The sequence below is a fragment of the Marmota flaviventris genome, chromosome 18, assembly GCF_047511675.1.
Source record: "Marmota flaviventris isolate mMarFla1 chromosome 18, mMarFla1.hap1, whole genome shotgun sequence".
Taxonomy (NCBI): Eukaryota; Metazoa; Chordata; class Mammalia; order Rodentia; family Sciuridae; genus Marmota; species Marmota flaviventris.
Window position 1 is genome coordinate 5509259 of NC_092515.1, and position 22414 is coordinate 5531672.

A 22414-nucleotide genomic window follows, 5' to 3' on the forward strand; every position below is an offset into this window, starting at 1 on the left:
AGACCCTCCAGAGATGGGAACCCAGCAGGAAGAGCAGGTGGTGGGGGGCTAGGGGAGAAGGTGGGGAGAAGGAGGTTTTAAGCAGCAGGGGGTTGGGGGGAGGAATGAGCTGGTGCCTGGAGGCATCCTGGGGGTGGGGTCCAGACACAGCCCGGTTCTGGTTCTCCTCTCCACAGACATCACTGAGCCCTGGCCTTTCTCCACAATGTGGCTTCTGCTCATCTTCTCCATCCTGGTGACATCTGCAGGTGAGGGGGCCGAGGGTGGGTCCCACTGCCTGGGAGCATGGTGCCCTCCACAGAACGCATAGGTCCCGAGACCCCAAAGCACCTACCTCACAGAGACCACCAATGACCCTGCCCCCACCCTCATCCCACCTGAGCCACCTGCCAAAGCTCCTGAGTCCTTGTGCCAGCCTAAAAGCCACTGGGACTCTGGAAACTGCTGTCTGGAACCTCTCCCTGCCCATGACAGTGTCCAAAGTTCTGGCATCTCACAAATCTGAGTTTGAGTCTTGGGCCTGCCCCTTCCTTGCTGGGTGACCTTGAGAAACGTGTTTCACCTCTCTGGACCTCAAGTACTTTCCGGATAAGACAGCAGGTACCTGTGACAATAATGGTGAGGCCTCAGCAACATAATGTGGGTAATGCATGTAATAAACATTGAACAGGGTGGAGAAGCCAAGAATTCAGACTCTGGGTTCAAATCCCACCTCTGCCACCTTCCAGTTCCCCAGTGCATGATGGAGATGGCAGTCCTCCCCACGGGTGGTGGTTGAGAATGAAACATGGGGCCCTCGAGGGCCCATATGAAGTGAGCACCACATCCCTCAACTGCCAGAGGGATGGCCACTAGGTCAAGGTCACCTGGGTGGCAGTTTAGCTCCAGCCCAAGCTCTGCCACTACCCCTGGATAAATCACATGTAACCTGATGCCTCCCTGGAGAAATTCTCAAGTAGATCTGTTCCTTAACCCCCTCCTGCCCCTCACCCCTCAGGCCTCCCCATGCTGCCAGCCTCCCTTGGGGCTTTCCCTGTGCCCCCCTCCTTGCCTCCCACCTGCCTGCTGCACCCAGCTGGGGCCTCCACCCTCCTCCAGCTCGGACTGGCCAGGTGCAGCCCGGTGCCCAGCTGTTCAGCCAGCGCCCTCACACCCTTCTCCGTAGAGGACCTCACCCTTCCTCAGTTAAGCCCCTCATGTACCACATCCGCATTCCCGGCCTCACCCTCAACTTGGTGGGAAGAGTGGGGGCATTTGGTCCAATTATGCAAATCCAGCCCCAGTGAGGGTGTCTGTGTACACGGCTGTGACCTTGGGGGTATACACCCTGCCCACATGCACACTGCCCATTGTAGGAGGCTGTGGTCCTTTGACCTGGAAATGTCCTGATGTCCTTGTGCATGCCGCCATTGTGTGTGTGTGTGTGTGTGTGTGCACGTGGCAGAGGTAGGATTTGAACCCAGAGTTCGTGCACTTAGTTTTTCAATCCTTATTGAGTGCTTATTATATAAATTACCTACATTATGCTACTGAGACTTCACTGTTATTGTCATAGGTATATGCCCCTGTGTGTGTGTGTGTGTGTATTGGGGGGTTCCACATCCTGCCCATATGCATGAACCAGGTCCCTGTAGGTGAAACCTGATGAGTGACCTTGAACACCATGGATCTTGCTTGGGGGTTGATCTGGAAATGGATAAACATGACCTATCCCAGTCGTCTGATAAGTCTTTGACTTTGAATGCCTGGCCCTATGTCTGGGTGTTGCCCTGGAGTCTGATCTGGTGGGTCCACGTCTGAGTGTTGGTTCTCTAGTTTGTTGTCTGCAACTTTGATTCTACAAAATGACTTGTGGTTGAATCACGGTTTTGACCTTGGCCATGGAGGTCGATGCAGATGTCTACCTTAGTACGTCCATATGTGTGCCCACAAATAAATCTCTGGGTCCTTTGTTGAGAATAACTAGCATTTACTAAGCAGTTCCCAGTTACAATGTTGCAGGTATGATTCAACACACACACACACACACACACCCTCCTATTTCATCTTTACAAACATCCCCATCTTACAGATGAGGAAAGAGAGGCACAGTGATCAAATAACTTGCTCTAAGTCTCACACCTTGTATATTTGAACCCAGGGTTAAGGACCCCACCTTCTTTGCCTAGACCTGTTATGTACATGTGCTTATCTGTGACACTGGGAGCCAAGACCACACTGGAGACTAAATTTAGGTCTGACCTGTATCCAATGTTGAGTGTGTGTGTGTGTGTGTGTACACAACCATGTGTTAACTGTTCATATTCATACACAGTGTCTTTTCTCTGATTCTCGAAGCTCTAACCCATGCACCTGCAGTTGATTTTTAGCTTAAAGTGCTCTCCCTGTCTGTGCCTGTGCTTGCAAACCTGGTGGAGTATATGTGTGTGTTCAGGACCCTATGGGGCCAATTGGTGAATGTGACTGACATATACAGACCCTGGAGCCACGACTGTGTGTCAAACCTATTGAGTGGCTATATTCACTTGATATCATGATACTTTGGGACCCTGAATCACTAGTTCCAAGTGATCACCTGTCTGAGCCTCACCCCCAATCCCAGAGAACTCCTTGCCCTCTGATCCTTTCTCTGTCCTCCCTCTCCCGGGTTCCTTAGCAGGTGGGGCTAGACTAGAATTGCACAAAAGGCATTCGTTGTAAAAGTCAGAGAGGACAGTGCTTCACAATAAACAGCAGGGACCCTTAAGAAATTGGGACCAAGTGTGGTGGTGCGTGCCTGTAATCCCAGGGACTTGGGACGCTGAGGCAGGAGGATCACAAGTTCGAGGCCAGCCTTGGCAACTTAGTGAGACCTAAGCAACTTAGTGAAACCCTGTCTCAAAATAGAAAATTCAAAGGGCTGGGGAAGTGGCTCAGTGGTTAAGCACTCCTGGGTTAAATCCCCAATACAAAAAAAAAAAAAAAAAAGAAAAGAAAGAAAGAAAAAAGAAAAGAAATTGACGTGGATGAAAAGGATGGAAGAAAGGCGTCGGGATGCGGAAGAGGCCAGGTCTCAAGGATCTTCTGCCCCTCCCCCACCAGCCCAGGATAGAGACAAGGCGCTGGAAGGGGAGGAGTGTGTGCCCCACTCCCAGCCATGGCAAGTGGCCCTCTTCGAGCGTGGGCGCTTCAACTGCGGGGCTTCCCTCATCTCCCCACGCTGGGTGCTCTCTGCTGCACACTGCCTCACCCGGTATGAAGGCGGGGCGTGGGGGCCTGCCGGGGCTCGGGGACAGGCGTGGGGGCTAGTTTTGGGGGAAGTACGCGCTGGTGCCTGGAGCTTTGGGTTGAACGGGGAAGAGGGTCCATATTCCTGGGTTCTGAAGGAGGAAGAAGCTGGAGGTCAGGGCTCTTAGGTCCCTGAAGGAGGAAAGAGGCTGGTAAGGCCCCATCTTTCTGGGGGGGGGGGGAGAGTCTGGGGATCTGAGAATTCTAGATTCTGAGGAGGGAAGGTCTGAAAGCATGGAGGCTGAGTTCCAGGTGCGCCCAGGCTTTCAGACTCCCGGATCCCCGAGGGGCAGGAGCTGGAACCTTTTGGCCTCAGGCATATAGGTTCATAATGGCACCTGGAGATTCCCAAAGGGTCAGAGGATTCCAGGTTGCACACTCTTTGATCTCTCTATCTACTCCTTACTGCACTTGCGGGTAACGACTCGCTGCACAGCTTCATGAGAGTGCGCCTGGGCGAGCACCATCTGCGCAAGCGTGATGGCCCCGAGCAACTGCGGATGGTTTCTCGCGTCATCCCCCACCCGCAGTACGAAGCACGCAGCCACCGCCATGACGTCATGTTGGTGCGGCTAGCCAGACCTGCGCGTCTGACCCCCCAGGTGCGCCCAGTGGCCCTGCCCACCCGTTGCCCCGACCCAGGAGAGGCCTGCAGGGTGTCTGGCTGGGGCCTGGTGTCCAACGAGGAGTCCGGGACCACAGGAAGCCCTGAGTCTCAAGGTGTGTGAAAGGATGGACCTATCCTCCAGGGCTCCCGGTAGAGGGGACGGGAGCCAAAATGCACTGTATGCTCCAAGTCTGCTGTCCTCCCCAGTGAGCCTCCCAGACACGCTGCATTGTGCCAACATCAGCATCATCTCGGACGCCTCTTGTAACAAGGACTACCCTGGACGCCTGACAAGCGCCATGGTGTGTGCAGGAGTGGAGGGCGGAGGAACCGACTCCTGCGAGGTCAGAGCACAGAGGGGCTAGGAGGTGGGAGAAAGCGGGTGGGTACGGGCTGGAAAGTTGGGACATCTTGGATTTTGTGTGATTGGAGCCATGAAGATGCTAGAGTTAAGTCTAGATGTGTGATAGTAAGAGTGGTTATAATACTGGTTAGGTTGGAGTTAGAGCTAAAGATGGAAATAGGGTTAGCTTGGGATAGCATGATTGGTGTGAGGATGGGGAAGAGTTTGGTTTGATTTGGATGGGAAATATGTTGGGGGCGAAGTGGGCTGGGATGGATTTGGAGAGGAAACATTAGATGTGGAGACTGGGAGTGAGTTGTGTTAGATGTGAGGATGGGCATGGGTTTGCTTGGATGGGTTGAGTTTCTTCAGGTTTAGCTGAGCAAGTGGGGCTGGGGGTGCCTGGGATGGAGTGGGTTGGATTGAGATTGCAAATAGTGATTAGGATGGGGATGGGGTGGCTCTGAATCCAGGAAGTTCCCTCTCAACTTGAGACACCCCCTTCTACCCACAGGGTGACTCCGGGGGACCCCTGATCTGTAGAGGTGCTCTTCAGGGCATTGTGTCCTGGGGTGATGTCCCTTGTGACACCACCACCAAGCCTGGTGTCTATACCAAAGTCTGCCGCTACCTGGAGTGGATCAGGGAAACCATGAAGAGGAACTGACTAATTGGCCTACCTGACTGAGGGGAAGCCTCCAGTGCTGGCCAGCGGTCCCGTCCTGCCCTACTAGGCTACTATGTCCCTGTCCTCCCCTGCACCTACTATGTCCCTGTCTAAATCCCAGATGGTAGCCAAGGACTTGTCATGACTGAAGCCAAAGCTGGTGTTCAAGGTCACCTGTTTAACACCAAGATTAGAGGTTGATTCACATTTATCTGTAGGAGTTTCTGTCACTTTCTTCTGGAGATGAAGGGAAATGGGAGCCAGAAGCTGGGGGTGGGGGACTCATAGAACACGGTTCCATCTCCAACCTGTCCCTCCAGTAGGTGAGAGGACATGGCTTCAAGCAGGGCTGTGTCCACTCAGCACATGTGAGCAGGTGCATGCTGTTGAACAGGGTCTCAACCTCACTCACCCTGGTCCTCCCATCTGTAAAATCCTGATCCTGATATCACTTGCCTCCTGGGGTGGTCATGAGGATAAATTGAGGTCCTACTTATGAACTGATTAGAATAGTGTCTGGCATTGAGTAAATACTCTGTATCACTGAATCCCAGAGAGGGACCCCCACACACTAGGTCACCCAGAATGACTTCTTTATCTTAAAGATTTAGTTCAAGGTTTCCTGATGGTCGTGACAAAAAAAAAGGCAAACACCTCCTTTCCTTAATCAGATTCCTAGGGAGCAGAGGCTGGGACCCTGTGAGCTGTTTTGATTTTACCAAAGAGTCAAGATAACACTTTGGAAGCCTGTGGGTTTACCATTGAGGCCTCAGGAATCTCGTTCCTGGTTCTCTTCAGAGATCTCAAAATGTGATTTTTCAAGATCACGGGATGTGGAAGCACATGAACCTGGTTCTTGAGATCTAACTATTCTATTGGTGGAATGGGAGTGGAAGTTGGAATTTGTGGTGATAATCGTGACCCAGGAGGGTGGGTGGTTAATCCACATCTCTGGGGCTTCAGAGGACATGACCTTCAGGAGTGAAAGGGTCATTGTGATCCCAACACTGGGGACACACTGAACATGGGAATGCTAGAGATCTTGCCCTGGGAGACCCTGGAAACTGTCCCTGTAACATGTACAAGTCCCCCTAATTTTTATTAAGGACCAAGTCTCAGGTCTAGGAGTGCAAGCCTCAGGGCAGTGTGAATGCCAAGACTTATATTTAAGGGAGAGCTAGCAGCTGAGAAGCTGCTCTCTGGGCTCTGAGTAGTGCCCTGTACCCCTGAGCAAGTCGTCCCCCGCCCCTGAGCTCCAGGGCCTGCCCCTCCTGGCCTCAGCCTGGGACTGCATCCAGTGTGATCCAGGGCACACAGGACAACAGGTGCAGGTTCTCCCTCCCCTTCCACAGGGGTGGGAAAGGGTAGCCCAGCCCACCGCCAGGGGCAGGGCCTTGGCCAGCATCTGGGTGCCAGCAGGGCAGGGGCGGGGCTCTGGGGGCATTAGGGCTTTTAAAGGCTCCCCAAGGAGGTTCTTCAGCTCCTGCCTGCCTCTGGACACCTCTGTCACCATGTGGTTCCTGGTTCTGAGCCTCGCCCTATCTCTGGGGGGGACTGGTGAGACAGTGGGGGGCTGTGGAGGGGACCAGGGCCCTGACTCTCATGCTTCCCTCACCACTGTAAGTCCTTCCTCTCCTGCCCAGCACCCCAGCCTTGACCCTCCAGGCCACAGTCACCCTACACCAGGGATCAGGCGCTTCCTTTCTCTCCCAGTCCTCCACACTGTCACCTCCCTCACAGTTCCCTTCCCTCGAGGGGGAAGTCCCTGCTCCTTGCCACTTCCCCAGATCTTTCTCCTCTTCCCAAGTCCACAGCACATCTCTCTCTCTCTTTGGGGTTCTCCAACTCTTCCAGGGGATCTCTAGTCCCATACAGACCCTGGGACCCTGATTATCCCCTCTGACCCTCTCTCTCTCTCTCTGCAGTCCGATGGTCTGACTTCTGAATCCCCAGATCCCACCTCACCCAGTGACCCTCCCACCCAGCTGTCAGCAATCCATCTTGTCCTCCAGACCCTGACATCCCATCTCCTTTCCTCCCAAGTCTCCCAGATCCCACCAGACAACCTCGCTTCCCCAGAACCCCACACAACACCCCAGTCTTCCCTCCCAGCATGGAAATCCAAGCCCTCCACCAAGGGCTCCTTTCCCTAAGAATTCCCATCGCTCCCCAAGCTCCAGCCTTTCCCCCCCAGGAGCAAAGCTCTGCTTCCTGGGACTCCACCCCCAGCTCCACACTACCTCCCTAGTCCAGCCATCCTGCCCTGACCTCCCCAAAGGACCACAATAACCACGATCCGTGATTCTGAAACCCTACATCGGCCGAGTCCTCCATCTCCACTTCACGGCCGTGTGGCCTTCTCCATGCCTGTCCCGGATGCCTCCAGATTCCCCAGCACCCTCAGCCCAGGAGAAGCAGAGCCCACCTCTGACCGCATCCCAGAACAACGGTCACCACTCCCTCCAGGGTCCCCATCCCAGTCCTGATGCAGCCTGTTCTCAGGACCATCAGAGGCCATTCTGCAACACAGGAAGGACCCTGAAACCTCACAGGAGCCTCCTCCAGCTTTAACCCTGCCCCTTCTTTTATCCTTCAACTTGGAAACCCCAAATTCTAACTCTTCAGCCCAGCTGGCCCCTTCCAGCCTGACCTGGTTCCCCAAATCAGCCCCAGATTCCCCTGCCCAGATACACTGTCCTCTCAGACCTGGTTCCTTAACGCCTTCTCCTCTCCTGAACCTCAAAAGCCCAACGCAGGCCCTGCTTCCCCAGCCTAGGAGCCCCTAAACACCTCAAGTTCTTCTTCCAGCTTCTGATTCTCCTGGGACTCCTTTATGGAATCCCTCCTCTGGACACTCTCCTCCCATCCCTCAGCCCAAGACCCCAAGTGGCCTGACCTCCAGACCCACGCCTGCCTCTTGTCTTGCTGCCTTCTCCTTCACTCCTGGGGCCAGCTCTGCTCTCAGAGAATGAGGACTAGCCATCCACTCACAAGCTCAGGGGTGACTCTTGAATTTGGGTCCTTTCCCCAAAGCACTTGGCTGTGTCCCCAGGTCCCCAGTCCTGACCCTCTACCCCCATGTCCCTTCCAACCTTCAGCACAGTTCCCTCTAAGCCTCGTCCCCCAATCCTTCCAACAGGCGCTGCGCCCCCCGTGCAGTCTCGGATCATCGGTGGCTGGAAGTGTGAGAAGCATTCCCAGCCCTGGCAGGTGGCCGTGTACCACTACAGCAGCTTCCAGTGCGGGGGCGTCCTGGTGCGCCCCCAGTGGGTGCTCACAGCTGCCCACTGCATCAGCAAGTGGGTACCAGCAGGGGCTGGGGAAAAGGAGTCTCGCCCCCCAGAAGTGGGCAGCCAGGGCCATTCCCAGGGTGACCTCAGGCAAAGCTGGGCCAGGAGAGTGCTGGCTTTGCAAGGAGGAGCAGAGCTGGGACTGAAGACCCTGTCCCCACTGTGGCTCTCTCAGTACTTGGCTCTGTGTGTGTCTCTTTCTCTCCGGGCGGGGCTGGGGTCTGGCCGCTGTCTTCCATTCTTCTCTGTCTCTGAGTCTCTGCCACCGTCTCAGGCACTGCATGTCTCCACCCCTCTCTCTTTCTCTGGGTCTCTGGCTCACTCCTCTCCCCATCACTACTGGCCCCATTCCCAGGGGGACCCTGAGAAAAGGCAGGCATGCACCCCAACCTGTGTGCCTGGGAGGGGGCTTCCCGCTCTGCCCTGCTTCTCCTGTGTGATCATCAGTCCCCTCTGGGGGAGACACAGGGAAGGGCTGAACTGGAGCTGGGGGGGGGGGGGCAACTGAGGGAGGAGGAAGAGCGGGGAGGGCGGGGGCAGGGGTGACCTTGGGCTCTGTGCCCAGCTGCCTGCCCTGCTGGGGACCCTGGCCAGCTGCTGCAGCTGAGCCGCTCCCAGGCCTCCCCCCTCTCTCAGCTCACCCACTTCCTCTCTGCTCCCTGTTCTCTCTTTAACCCTGCACCCGTCTCCCACCTTCTCAATTCGCTCTCCTTCCTCTTCCCTTTGGCTGTCCCTGTCCCCGGCTTTTCTCCTCACTTTCTCTCTTTGGGGACCCTCCCCGTGCTCCCGCCCCTCCTCTCCTCACTCCCTCCATCCTTTCCCCCAGCAATTACCAGCTGTGGTTGGGTCGCCCCAACCTGTTTGACGATGAAGACTTGGCTCAGTATGCCCAAGTCAGTGACAGCTTCCCACACCCGCGATTCAACCTGAGCCTCCTGAAGAACCACACCCGCCTCCCCGATGAGGATTACAGCCACGACCTGATGCTGCTCCGCCTGTCGGAGCCCGTGCAGATCACCGATGCTGTGAAGGTCCTGGAGCTGCCCACCCAGGAGCCAGAAGTGGGGAGCACCTGCCTTGCCTCGGGCTGGGGCAGCATAGAGCCAGACAAGTGTGCGTTTGGCTAGACGGTGCAGCCTGGAGCTGGACGCCTGTGGGAGGGAGAGGGTGAGGAGCCAGCTGGGATCCGGCCACAGCCCTTTCTCTCCTTGGCCTGCAGATGTGTACCCAGATGATCTCCGGTGCGTGGACCTTGAAATCCTGTCTAATGAAGAGTGTGACAAAGCCCATTCCCAGAAGGTGACAGACACCATGCTGTGCGCTGGGCACTTGAAAGGTGGCAAAGACACCTGTGTGGTGAGCCAGCCCCTCCCCCGGGGTGTGGGAGGGCTGGGGTCTGAGCTCTTCCCATTCTGAACTGGGGTCTGATAGCTAAGTGTGCATGGCTCCTCTGCTGCCCAGCTGCAGCCCCTGCTCCAGAGCCTCAGCCTCCCCCACACGCGCTGCAGGCCCCGCCCTCACCTCGCCCTCCACACGGAGTCCCCCCTGGTCCTCTGCAGGTGTGGATGTCTCGTTAGAAAGTTCCCTGGAGAGCTAGCTCCAGGACACACACCCCCCAGTGTCTCCTAGCTGCACCTACTGCTTCCTTGCCGCCAGGTCTGCAGGCACTGTCCTCCTGGACCATGCGCGTGCCCCCCCCACCCCTGTGCAGGAGACAGACTCTATGTCCCCTTGGCCAGCAGTCTGTCCCTCTGTTGGAGCCCCTGCCTGCCTTCTTCCACGAGTGGGCTCTGGAATCCCCAGGTCTGAGAGCTGGCTTGTAGCTGGAACCCAGGCCCTGGAGACCCTTCTCACCCCCTCTCCCTCTCATATTCCCAGGGTGACTCGGGAGGCCCACTGGTCTGCAATGGTGAGCTCCAGGGTGTCACGTCATGGGGCCATGTCCCATGTGGCAGTCCCAAAATGCCTGGTATCTACACCAAAATATTTTCGCATATGACTTGGATAAATGACACCATAGAGAACAACCCTTGAATGTCCCACGTTGTGTCCTAGTCTCAGTAAAACTGAATATGCATCAAATGAGCGTAAAGTTCTGGCATGATTTGGCCTTCCAGATGTTGGGTGGGCACCTCCACGCTCAGGAGCCATAGAGCAAAAGTTAGAACTTCCCCATGGGTCCCAGTCTTTCGAGCAGTCATGAGCAGGCAGGGGACAGAAAGGGGCCCTGACCAAGGTACACCAACAGGCAGAGGAAGGCTCAGACCCCAAAGGGCAAATCAGGAGCACAGCCATTAGTTAGTTCATGCTGGGCCTGACCCTAACCTGGGAGGGCAGGTGCGGCCAGGGAGTCAGACAGGGAGAGGCTGGAGAGCCTCAGGTTTTATTGTGGCAGGAATCCAGGAGGGGCTGCGGGATGCGCTCCTAGGGAGGCACCTGTTGAGCAGAAGGGTGAGGCTATACCAAATGCAGGGCAGTGGGTGTCCCTGGGAGCAAGAGCGGACGTCCACATATCAGGTGGAGCTGGACCTCTGGGAGGGGAGTTCCGATGTGTACTGCCAGGGCTGAGAGGATGGCCAGAGCGGGCGGGGCACCAGGGGCGGGGCTACTCAAATGGCCACACTTCTGGGGCTTGGCAGGACAAGGTGGACCAATCAGAGCGGCAAAACCCCAGGACTTCCACGGCGGGGGGCCTTAAGAAGACCCAGCGGGTGGAGACAGAGCCGCAAAGGGTGGACCCTAGAACAGGGGGCAGGGCTTGCCCTTGTCTTCGGAGGGCAGGTGGCCTGCGGTCATCGAGCGAGGCCTCCTGGGAGGTCTCATCTCTGGAAAGTGGCCACGCTGCACAGGCCGGCCTGGCACCCAACAGCCGTTACCAGTGACCTGAGAAGCTTGGGTGTTACTCCTTGGAGGAACGTAGGCAACCGTCCTTGCTGGCGCTTAGGCGGGGCAGGTCCAGGACCTGGCACGAGCGCCTCAGCGGACACTGCTGCGAGGCCCACCGGCGACTGCTGACCGGCCGCTCCAAGGAGGACGTGTAGCGGCTCCATACGCCCACTTGGTTTAAGTAGGACAAGATTCCTGGGAGAGGGGGCTGGGTGGGTGCTGGACTCTGGGCTCCATCCTAGGCCCGCCACCTCCCTCGAGGCCAGCTGCCTCTGGTTCTCCCTGGGCTCCACCCTCTGCCCTGCCAACGCCCTGCACTTCTTTCAGAGCCTTGCGCTTACCTGCCCACAGCATCAGGGCGCTGGCACACCAGCACAGGTAGAAGGTCACCATGTAGGATACCTGTGGCCTTGGGCGCAATATCTGGCAGTTGACTACAAAAAGCGTCAGGCTGAGGAAAATCAGGAGCCCTGCACTGGGGTGGGGCCAGAGATGGCAGGAGGCTGGACAGTGACCCCCAGGAATCACGGTGGGAGAAGAGAGAGGGACTTCCTCTCCCACCCTCTAGGACAAGCAAAGAAATGGGCATGCTTGCACACAGGACAGACCGACGCCTGGAGGGAGGGGAAGGGAGGAAAAGAGAAAGACAGTGGCAAAGAAGGAATTCACACACGTGGCTGACAGAAAGAACAGGCTGAAATACACACAAGGTTTGGGCCCAAGAGACACCCCAAGGCCAGCAGACAGCGAGCCTCGTCAAGGCAGGAGGTTGGGGGGCACCCTCTACCCTGCCACTCACCAATGCTGATGCTGAGGGAGCTGAAGACCAAGTCCAGCTTGCTCAGGCGGCGGAAGAGCGGTCGGAAGGAGAGGCTCATGGAGAGGAGGAGGAGGAGGCACAGGGCCATGGCCAGCATCATGAGGCCCTTACTCATGTGAATGAGAACTAGAGAAGTGGTGACAAGTACCCACAGTCACCCCCAGACACTCAGGCCACCTTCCAAAGCATCACACTGACACCCATAAGCAGCCCAATAGGCACCCTAGGTCTGATCACAGATAGCCTCAAAATCACCCCTAGAAACTCCAGAGTAACTCCACTCTCAAAATTCACCTTCAGAGAATCTCCAGAGACACCCCCAATCCTAAGATCCTCCCCCAGAAACTCCCGGGAGACCTCCACCCTCAGTCACTTCCAGGATACATCTGGAGGCCCTGTAGCCCATGCAGGGTAACTGACCGGTGACCTGGCCCGTGTCAGGACACTTGTGCCTCCTGCAGTTGGTCCAGAAGCCCAGGTAACCAGTGTAAGAGCCCTGCAAGTAGGCCATCTGCCCATCCACCACGCTGAACACCATCAGGGCAGAGAGAACGATGAAGACGAGAGACCAGCCCCGCAGGATGAACTTGCGGTCCTCCTCCCAGGAGAGCTGAGCTGCTGGGGCAGAAGAGAGTTCTGGGGGCTGGATCTTCTCCATCACTTTCTTGTATCCTAGTCTCCATTCCCAACCCAAACCAAGCTCACCTTTCATCCCAGTCTGAATCCCCTCCCATCCCCCCGACCCACAACCACCCCCCCACTTAACCCATACCACAACCACAGCCTCATCACCTACTGTTCCTGTTGCATCCCCATCTCTACACTACCAGCAGCCCATCCCACTCACATTATCCTCCCCTTCCTAACCCCTAGCATAGCCGCATCCCCACCTCCAGTTCCAGACACATCCCCATTCCAATCGCTAACTCTGATGCCAATCCCATAACCCCATCCTAAGCTCCAGCCTGCTTGTGTCCAACCCCATTCTCGGGTCCCTGTTCCCCAAACTCCAGCTCCGACTCTGCTCTCAATCGCATCCACTTATCTCCATCCCTCCCCCAAACCCCAGGCCAGGGCACTATGATACCAGTTTCAAGGTGTGTTCCTGAGGGCAAGAACCATGGGGTCCAAAAGGGACCCAGATGCTGTACTGCTCCTGCCCCAGATGCTTTTGATCCTACCAACTTTCCCTTTGCCATTCAAGTCCCACCTCCCATGAGTGGGCAGTCCTGGTGAGAAGCTGGTGGGAGGCAGGGTGGGCTTGGCACTACTAGGCTGAGATGGGAGCACTAGCAGTGCCGCTTCTATGATTCCACTTCAGACTCACAAACTGGGGCAGAGAGCAGAGAAATAACAGCTGTAATGGAAGCAGACTGCTGTTGACCTTCACAGAGCCACACCCAAAGACCTGGAATTGTCAGGGGCAAAACTGCCTGACTGGACTTTCCATTAGCTGAGGTCTCACAGCAGTGTGCCCAAGGAAAGGAAGACAGATCACCGTGTGTGTGTGTGTGTGTGTGTGTGTGTGTGTGTGTGTGAGAGAGAGAGAGAGAGAGAGAGAGATGTTAAATAATGGTTGTATGGATGGAGACACAGATATAAAGACAGAGATATATCTGCAGATTTTTTTCTTCTTATCTCCCCTTATATAAATTGTATTTTGCCTTTTCTAAATGAAATCAATTCTTACTTTCCCTTTTATACGAAGAAAAAGTCTATACTAGAATTATGAAAATACTGCTGGCAGTATTTTCTGAAAATAAACATCAATATCCTTTTTAAAAAGTCATTTCTACTTAGTTCAGAATTTCTAATAAATTACCAAATGAATATTATAAAAAAGAACTAGAAACAAACAAACATAAAAGTCACTGCAACGTGATGTTTGGCCTAGGCAAAATAATCATACTAATAGTTTATTCTCTCAACAAACACTTATTGAACAATGCCATGTGCTAAAACTTGTGCCAAATGCTAGAAATAGAACTGAAAGTCAGACAGTTTAACCCCAGCCCTTAGGGAGCTCACGAGGAATCAGAAAGGCAGGCATTACACCAAAAATCACACAAGTATATCAAGACCAAATGTGATAAATGCTGACAGCTGAACTAATCTAAATGTCCAACAGCAGGGGATTGGTCGAGAACACAACAGTCCAGCAGTGGGCAGCAAAGTCTGATAGTCCTCTACTTATGCTCTGGAACAAAAGCTGGATAGAGCAGAAGGTGAACCCTAACTGAGCAAGGGCAGGCCTAGAATGAAGGCTTTATTACCAGGTTCCCTCACTTCTCAGTGGCCATATGACTGAGTGCTGACGAATGGGGTATGAATACAAGTGTTTCAAGCTCTAAAAGGGAAGGTCTTATAATTTCCCTTCTCTCTTTCCCTGGATGGAATGTGAACAGGATAAAGGGTTAAGCAGACATATGGAGGGTAAAGTAAAAAAGACAGAAGGAACCCTGCACCAGGACCCACAGGGGAAAGAAAGAATTCTTCATAATATAAACCACTGTTACTTCATTTGAGACCCTGTTCCAGATGCCAAACAAATCTCTCAACAATCCACAACAGAAGACCACATTTCACTGATTGCAAAATGCACATTTTTTTGACATTTTTTAACCCTCCTGAAATTGGAATGCATCATATATCATCAATAGTATCTCAAAATCACCTTTGGTTATTTTTTTATTACAATATCGAAGAATGCCACCTAGATGCTCTGTGAAACACAATGTCATATAGTCATCAAAATCTACTAACAGGCCGGGCGTGGTGGTGCACGCCTGTAATCCCAGTGGCTCAGGAGGCTGAGGCAGGAGGATTGCAAGTTCAAAGCCAGCCTCAGCAACTTAGCAAGGCTGTAAGCAACTCAATGAGACACCATCTCTAAGTAAAATATAAAAAAGAGCTGTGGGTGTGGCTCAGTGGTTAAGAGCCCCTGGGTTCAATCCCTGGTACAAAAAAAAAAGAAAAAGAAAAGAAAAGAAAGAAAGAAAAGAAAAAGAAAAAATCTACTATCTAATAACAGGGGGCTGGAGAGGTGGCTCAGTGGGAGAGCACTTGCCTTGCATGCATGATTCCCTGGATTCCATCCTCAGCACCTCAGAGAGGGGGAAAAAAATCTAATGACATGGATATTCATGTAAATAAAGACATTTAAAAGTTTGTGGTTCTTTTTTTTTTTTTTTTTTTTTTTTTTTTTTTCTTTTCCTCAGAAGATTATCACAAAGCCAAAGGAAAGAATGGAGGACAGGGATTGGAAAAGTCCCCACCCCTCACCAGTAGGAGAGGTCACACATACAGCTTGGGGCACCTGTACCCCTAGTGACCCTCTTGATCCCCAAGCCTTGGCTGAGTCTTCCTCCTCTCCCCAACCCTAAATTGCAGGTCTTTGAGAGCAAGCAGCGGGCCTTCTCTGCAAGCTCAGGGAGGGTGCAGTGGGCAGAGACAGAAGGAGCAAGAGAGGAGAGCTATGGGGAGTGGAGAAGGCCACCAAGGGAGGCTGACCCAGAAGCCCTGGGAGGGGTGAGGAAAGAGGCTGGACCAAGAGGGATTACAGAGGCAGGTCTCAGGCCCTCTAGAAATTGTCAGAATTCATGGGCTCTGACCAGCCCCGACCCCAGCCTCTGCCATCCCTGCCGCCTCCACCCTGACCCCACCCTCTCACTGACCCAGCCTACCCCTTCCTGATCCAATCGTGACTCCACTCAGACCCCATACTGAGCCCAATCTGACCCAGCCCAGCCTCCAAGTCACTCAGAAAGGGTGGGGTAAAGTCTGAGGCCTTGGCCAACGACCTAACCTCCTGGAACCCCTCCAACTGTCATAGAACCTACCCCCAACACAATCCGTCCCCAGCTGTGGGCCAGACTGAATCCCTGAGCCGTACCTGCGGGAGAGCGGGAGAGACCAGGAAACAGACAAAAAGACAGAGAGATACAGATGCCAAAGGGCCGCTCTTGAACCCCAGAGAGAAACCAACCGGCTTCCGGGGGCCATGGAGGTGCCCAGAAGGAGGGGCTGAGGCAGTTCGGGCAGCTGAATGCACTGGGACTGGCCTGATGCGGCGCCTCCACGTGTCCCAGAAGCCTCCACCCGACCAGCAGAGCACTCAGCCAGCAGCTCCCAATAGCACCCACGCTGAGACCCAAAGCTCTTTGTCAATTGCCCTTGATCCCCAAGTCCATACTCAAGAGTCTCCGCTCGCCGTCAGCACTCTAAGGGTCAGCAGCCAACCTTCTCACACCACTGGCATTCTCAAGGTCCACCACCAAGAGCCTTCGTCCACCCCCAGCGGTCGCCGGGTCAGCATCCAAGAGCCTCTGCCATCCCTCAGCGTGCGCCGGGTCAGCATCCAAGAACCCCTGTCAATTTTGCAGAGTCACCGGATCAGTAGCCACGAGTCTTACCCAGATAGCAGCCATCGCCGGTTTAGTATCCAAGACACACCATCCATTACCTACAATGGCTGGGTTGGTGCCCGAGATGGTCAACCAAATCAGCACTTGAGCACCTCCCTGACTGAAATCCAATCAGTTAGCAACCATAGTCAAACCGATTTTGAAAATTTCCAGACAGTAGAGAGAACCGGCCAAACATTCAAACAAAACCGGCTCAGTGTTGATGTCCCCCCATCCATTACCCACAGCCCTGAGGCCAGTATCAAAAGTATTGAATCAATTGTCTGGGGTTCCCAGGAGAGTTTCAAACAATATGCGCACAGCCCCCAACTCAGCCAAATCACTCTGGACAACATTCACAACTATATGCCCCGGTACTCCACCGGAATTGGTTCCTCCAGGTGAGAGGCAGGGACCCCAGCAGACCAGTCTGGGCTAGAATTTTGAGGGGCGGGCAGCAGTCAAAGGTCAGGGACCAGCAGCATAGCTGGTGCATTAGAAATTGGAGGGTGTGACAGGCCTTGGAAGTCTTACCTCCAGGCTGGTCCTGAATGGGACTCTGCATCCAGTGAGATCTGGAATGGACACATGATAGAGAGGGTCTGAAGGCTGGGTCTGGGATGCCTGGGCAGTGTGGCTGGACTCAGTGCTGACGATGATGGTGTATGATCTGATTCAGGTTTCAGGACAAATGGAGCCGCCAATCACTGCTGCCCTTAGGCTGGCGACTGCTGCACGAGGCCAGGAAGATCAGCCGCCAGCTGAGCCTGGTGCTGAGCCTGGCTGGCATGGTGATCATTGGTCTCATTTCTCTGGGCCAGCCCTGGATGCACTTCCAGGTGCCACTGAAGCCACCAGGGGACCCCGATGGCCCGCAGACCATCCCCATCAACACCATCTTCTTTATGCAGTGCCCCGACGTTGTCTGCATGTATGAGTACGACCAGAATGCTTGTAAGGCCCGCCCCTCCTCACCACCCTAGGACTCATCTCTCCCAGGAACCCGTTCTCCTGTCCTAAAATGTTTTTTCCCTTCCCTGGGATGGTCCTCACTGCCCACCCTACTTCCTACTACCCAATAACCTGTCCTTTCTGACCCAGAGGTGGATACTGAATGCTGGAGGTACCAGCCTCAACACTAGTCCTCTAGAGCCCAATTTCAATTTTCCTAACATGAGAAAACTCCCACTCCCTCTCCCCTGTGCTCAGAGGCGAAAAGACAGTCTTGGTGTTCCTGGTTCTCTTCCTTCCCCAGACTTGCTGGACCTTTCCTGGGCCTTCCTCGTTATCTCCAGTATCACCGGCTTCTGCCTCTGTGTGGCTCTAATAAGCACCCTCTTCTTTACCAGCTCCAACCTGCCCATGCTGGACTTCTTCCTCTTCATCAGCAGCATCATGACAGGCACAGCACCTAAGATCCTTCCCTCAGGAACCAAGGCGAGGAGTATCTTGCCCAGTACTGACCATGGAACCCAACCCCATCTCCACCATACTCCTCACCTTTATCCCCAACCCTAATCCTATATCCTTACAAATCTCCAACTTATCCCAATAAAAATATCAACCTTCAACCCAACTCTACATTCAGACCCAACATCAAGCTCAACTTTAACGCTTGCCTCCATTGCCAACAAATCTCAAACTCATCCACATCCTCCACTGTAGATCCATTCCCATCCCCACCCCATCCCAACTCTTCTTTTCAAACCAATCCCATAAGTATCCCCAATCTCTTTATAAATCTCAACACCCAACTTATTCCCATTCCTGATTGTGCTCAACATTTGTTTCAAATTCAACCCAATCCTATCAGCTGTGAACTTCAACTTCAGTCCATCTCCACCCCCCCACCTCTACCACCTATGAACCTCACCCTCAAACCCAACCCAACCAATTCCCAACTCCATCCTTTTATCCATATCCAATCTATCCTCTTCCCAACCACAACCCATCACCATCCTCAACCACAATCCCATCCCTACACAACCTCAGCTCCAGCCTCTCCCTGATATCCAGTCCCATCCCAAATCCTGTCCCACCACCACTGCTCTCTGATTTTGGTAAAGCTGCTTCCTCTTTCTGAGCCACTTTTCTCATCTGTGGGTTGAGGATAAAATTTCCTACCATATGGAAATGTAGTGAGGACTGTATTGGATGTCAGTATTGGACATGAAGGTGATCTGGTTGCCACGTCTGTCACCCCATTGATTGGTCAGGGTGGGATTGGCTGGTCTGAAAGACTAGGTGTGTGTCCACTTCCTCGTCACTTCATGTATGTCCCTCCAAAGCTGCATGCTCAGTAGAAGAGGATGACCCCCTTTAATGGAAAAGGGCTGCTTTCTGGTCAAGGGAATATGAACACTGTGCTTCCCTGCTAGGCCCCCAAAACAAACTCTCAGGGCCCATCTATAGTCAAGTCCCCAAGACTTCAGACATATCCAGATGAGGTTCTTCATGTAGCAATCTGCCTTTCAAAAGCAAGGAAAAAATTGTCAATACTTGATGCCAGCTATTTAACTTTGCACAAATCCTTACCAAGAGAATCCTCTCACCTGATCCAAATAACACAAAATTGATATACTGATTTAAATGTTTAGTTTCCATTTGCATGCCACAGTTGCAAAAAGTGTGTGTGTGGGGGGGGGAGGATTTTGCTCTAGAATGAGGAATGTTGTCTTCCTGTCAGTTGTAGTAATTGACCACAACTTTCAGTTGCTTTGGGAAAATATTTTTGGACACTGATGGTATAGCCAAGAATAGAGACCTCTCAACTTCCTGTTTCCTTGTTAGAAACTGGTATTTATCCACTTTGTCTGCTAGCTTATCCTAATTGTTTAAACATAAAGTACAAATAGCAGAAGCCACCTTAATTTAAAACATCTAAAAGAGGACATTCTTCTAAAAGAAAATAATTTCTGTCCATTCCCTCTTTGGGGGGACAGATGGGGGACACTGAGGGTTTAACCCAGGGGCAATATACCACTGAGCTATATCTCCAGCCCATTTTTTTTTTTAATTTTGAAACAAGGTCTCATTAAGTTATTTAGGGCCTCACTAAGTTGCCAAGGCTGACCTTGAACTTGCAATCCTCCTGTCTCAGCTTCCTGAGCAGCTGGGATTGCACCCATGTACCACTGTGCCCAGCTTCCCTCTTTTAACTAAATAGAGAACATCTCCTATATTATTTTTCTATAACACAAATTAGCCAGTACTCCACAATCTGAAAAAGTCTTTCCTTTTTATAAATTACCTTTAATTCATAACATTTCAAATTATCCAGAAAGACTGAGATCTTTGTTGCTTCAAAAGACCAAAATTAAGGACTTAACATAATGATAATCCATCTTTGAGGAATTACTATGCGCCAGGAAATGTGCTGATCACAATATCTCCTCATGTTAACCTTACAGGATGGGTACTATGATATGCCCACTCTTCGGATTAGAGGCTCAGAGAGATGGAGTGGTTGCCCTAAAATGAGGTGCAGAGGCAGGATAAGAGACCTGGTCTGTTAGTACAAAAGCCTATGGGTTTCCTCAATATTGTTGCTTAGTTTTTAAAGACCAAGACTTGACTTCCGATACCCTCTAGCATGATATTGTCAGGAGCCAGTTCTCTCCTTGTAAGCAGAGATATAAAGGTTGGGGAGGTCAAAAAAAGAGGGGGAAATAATGAATCAGCTCAACTCTGAGCAGGGGTTCTCACACACCTGATTCCTGGTCTACTAACATCTGTGTCCATGCAGGGGCCAGTATCATATTGGGCGTCCTGTTCTACCTGATGCAGGCCCACAAGTTCCTGCAGGAAGGCATGACCTACAAGCTGGGCATCAGCTTCTATCTGGCATGGACTGCCGTCTTCTTATTCCTGATGAATGGTCTGAGTTGGGATGGGTTGGGTTCAGGCATGGCTTCAGGGATACAAATATGTATTGTGTGGGATAGTTTGGGATGGCAGTGGGGTTGCAGACAGCGCTAGGTAGGGTGGTTTTGAGGTGTAAAAATGGGGTTTAGGACACACATGGGGCTGGATGTGGGATTGGGTTTGAGTTTAAAAGTTGGTTGGGGACAGTGTAGGAGATAAAGCCAAGTTTGGATTTAGGGATGGGTTTGGAGATAAGTTAAGGAATGAGGAAGGGTTTGGAGATAAATTAAGGAATGAGGATGGGTTTGAGGATGGGATTGGATGCAGTGTAGGATTAATCTAGTGAACTCTGTATCTCACGCCCTCTGTCATCTTCCTCTCCCAGGTTTATTCTCCTATCTGAATTATATGAATTTCTGGTCCATCCTGGCGATCCAGGCCATCTGGGCTTAGCACATGGGAATGAGCCCACAAATGGCCTGCTCTCGTGGCTACTTGTCAAGCACCTGACAACCCTGCTGTCTAGCCCCCACCCCCACCAAGAATCTTGTATTTTTTTCAGTCTCCTCTGACCTCCCCCCAAACTCAAATTAATAACCTATATTTTGAAATAACCTGTATTTTCTTTTTTTTTTAAGAGAGAGAGAATTTTAATATTTATTTTTAGTTTTCGGCAGACACAACATCTTTGTTTGTATGTGGTGCTGAGGATCGAACCCGGGCCGCATGCATGCCAGGCAAGCGCGCTACCGCTTGAGCCACATCCCCAGCCCCTAACCTGTATTTTCTGCCCGGAATATTCTTTATTTAGTTCTGTTCCTTGAAAGCATTTTGTGGAACTGCTATCTTTCTGATGCAGCCATTCTTGGGTTCTCTGGGTTTGGAGGGACAGGGAAGGAAAGGGACTCAGAGGTAAGGGACCAAGGCGCAAGATCAGCAGGGACTGGACAATGATCCCTGGCATACAGATGATGTCCAATCAATGTTTATGTTAAGAGCTGATTCTCTCCCATGCCCTTTGTCTTCAACTTTGACTTCTGCAATCCCCAATAATTTACCCTTTTTGAGGTAATTCTCTCTCCACCTTTAATTCATCTCTCTCCCTTAGTAGCAGTCTGACACTCACCCTGTCTTTCTTTTTCCCCAAGTCCCTTGACACAAGGCTCTTCTATGTAGCAGTTTTTTGAAGAAAGTTTGGGGCTACCACTTGTTGAACAAGGCAGGGTTGAACACACAAATACAAAATTATATCATTGCCCAGGTCCCCCCACAGGACCTCACCCTCGAGCTCCCCTTTATCTCCTCACAGAGTGGTCAAGCTGCCAGGCTTTTGGTCTGGGCTTTGCCACTTAGTAGCTCTGTGACTGTAGCAAGTTGTTGAACCCATTTGGGTCTAGGTTTCCTCATCTATAAAATGGGGGTAATGATAGTACATGAATCTAGGTAGAATTTGACAAAATGCCCCCAGAAAATGTGCTCCTTCCATGTGTTTATGATAACCTTCCCTTATCTCCTGCTATAGTTCCCCAAATCCATTCTTTTTAAAATAGATGGAGCCACAACTATGTGCCAGACACTGGATCTATAGGAGTGATCAAACTAGACACAAATCCTTATCATTGTGGAATTGACATTTTAGCAGAGAGGCCAAAAAAAAAAAATTAACCATAAACAAATAGGAAATAATATGTTAGGGAATAAGTGCTATAATAAAATAAAGGAGGATAAGGAATATGGGGCTAGGAAGGAGGGGGCCTGACTGGAGTGGAGGCAAGGCAGGGGGACTCTATGCTAAGCTGACCTGAGCACAGACATGACTGAGGGATGAGAGAGCCATGTAGACTGACAGAGTTCTAGGCCCATTAAGACAGAAGTGCAAAGGTCCTAAGGTGAAATGTACTTGGCAGGTCCCAGGAACACCAGAGAGGCCAAGAAGGGAGAGAGGAAGAAGATAAGTGCAGAGAGGGAACAGAGAGGTGAGATCACTCAGAGCCTTGTGGGTCACAGTGAGAACTCTGCTTTTGCTCTGGAGTGAGGAGTGATGGAAACATCTCATTTCCGAAAGGCAGAAACCTAGTCTTTTCCTTTCACTTCAGACCACTAGGTCCATGCAAGGAATCTCCTCATCAGAAGGAAGAAAGCAATCCAGATGACCAGGGAGACCAGCTAAAGAAAGTATGTACTATTCACGCAAAAGATCAAAGTATTTCCATATGTCCTTATGTTGTGGGGACAAAAGAGGCAAGGCACCGAAGGTAGCAGGAAAC

The 22414-nt window shown here is 52.3% G+C and overlaps 3 protein-coding genes across 3 annotated transcripts; all 3 read left to right on the forward strand.

The window, feature by feature from the left end:
* The first annotated feature begins 205 nt into the window (after positions 1-205).
* Klk15 (kallikrein related peptidase 15) lies at positions 206-4884 on the forward strand. Its single transcript, XM_027920386.2, has 5 exons — positions 206-248; positions 3082-3232; positions 3704-3987; positions 4082-4218; positions 4732-4884. The coding sequence occupies exons 1-5, from the start codon at positions 206-208 to the stop codon at positions 4882-4884; spliced, it is 768 nt and encodes a 255-aa protein (XP_027776187.2).
* Positions 4885-6395: 1511 nt separating this feature from the next.
* On the forward strand, positions 6396-10208 carry LOC114079222 (kallikrein-1). Its single transcript, XM_027920383.2, has 5 exons — positions 6396-6441; positions 8024-8183; positions 9001-9287; positions 9394-9530; positions 10053-10208. Exons 1-5 carry the CDS (start codon positions 6396-6398, stop codon positions 10206-10208), a joined length of 786 nt encoding a protein of 261 aa, XP_027776184.2.
* Positions 10209-15944: 5736 nt separating this feature from the next.
* Positions 15945-20600, forward strand: LOC117794547 (uncharacterized). Its single transcript, XM_034635180.2, has 5 exons — positions 15945-16684; positions 16963-17237; positions 17539-17685; positions 20029-20160; positions 20533-20600. The coding sequence occupies exons 1-5, from the start codon at positions 15945-15947 to the stop codon at positions 20598-20600; spliced, it is 1362 nt and encodes a 453-aa protein (XP_034491071.2).
* Positions 20601-22414: the final 1814 nt, after the last annotated feature.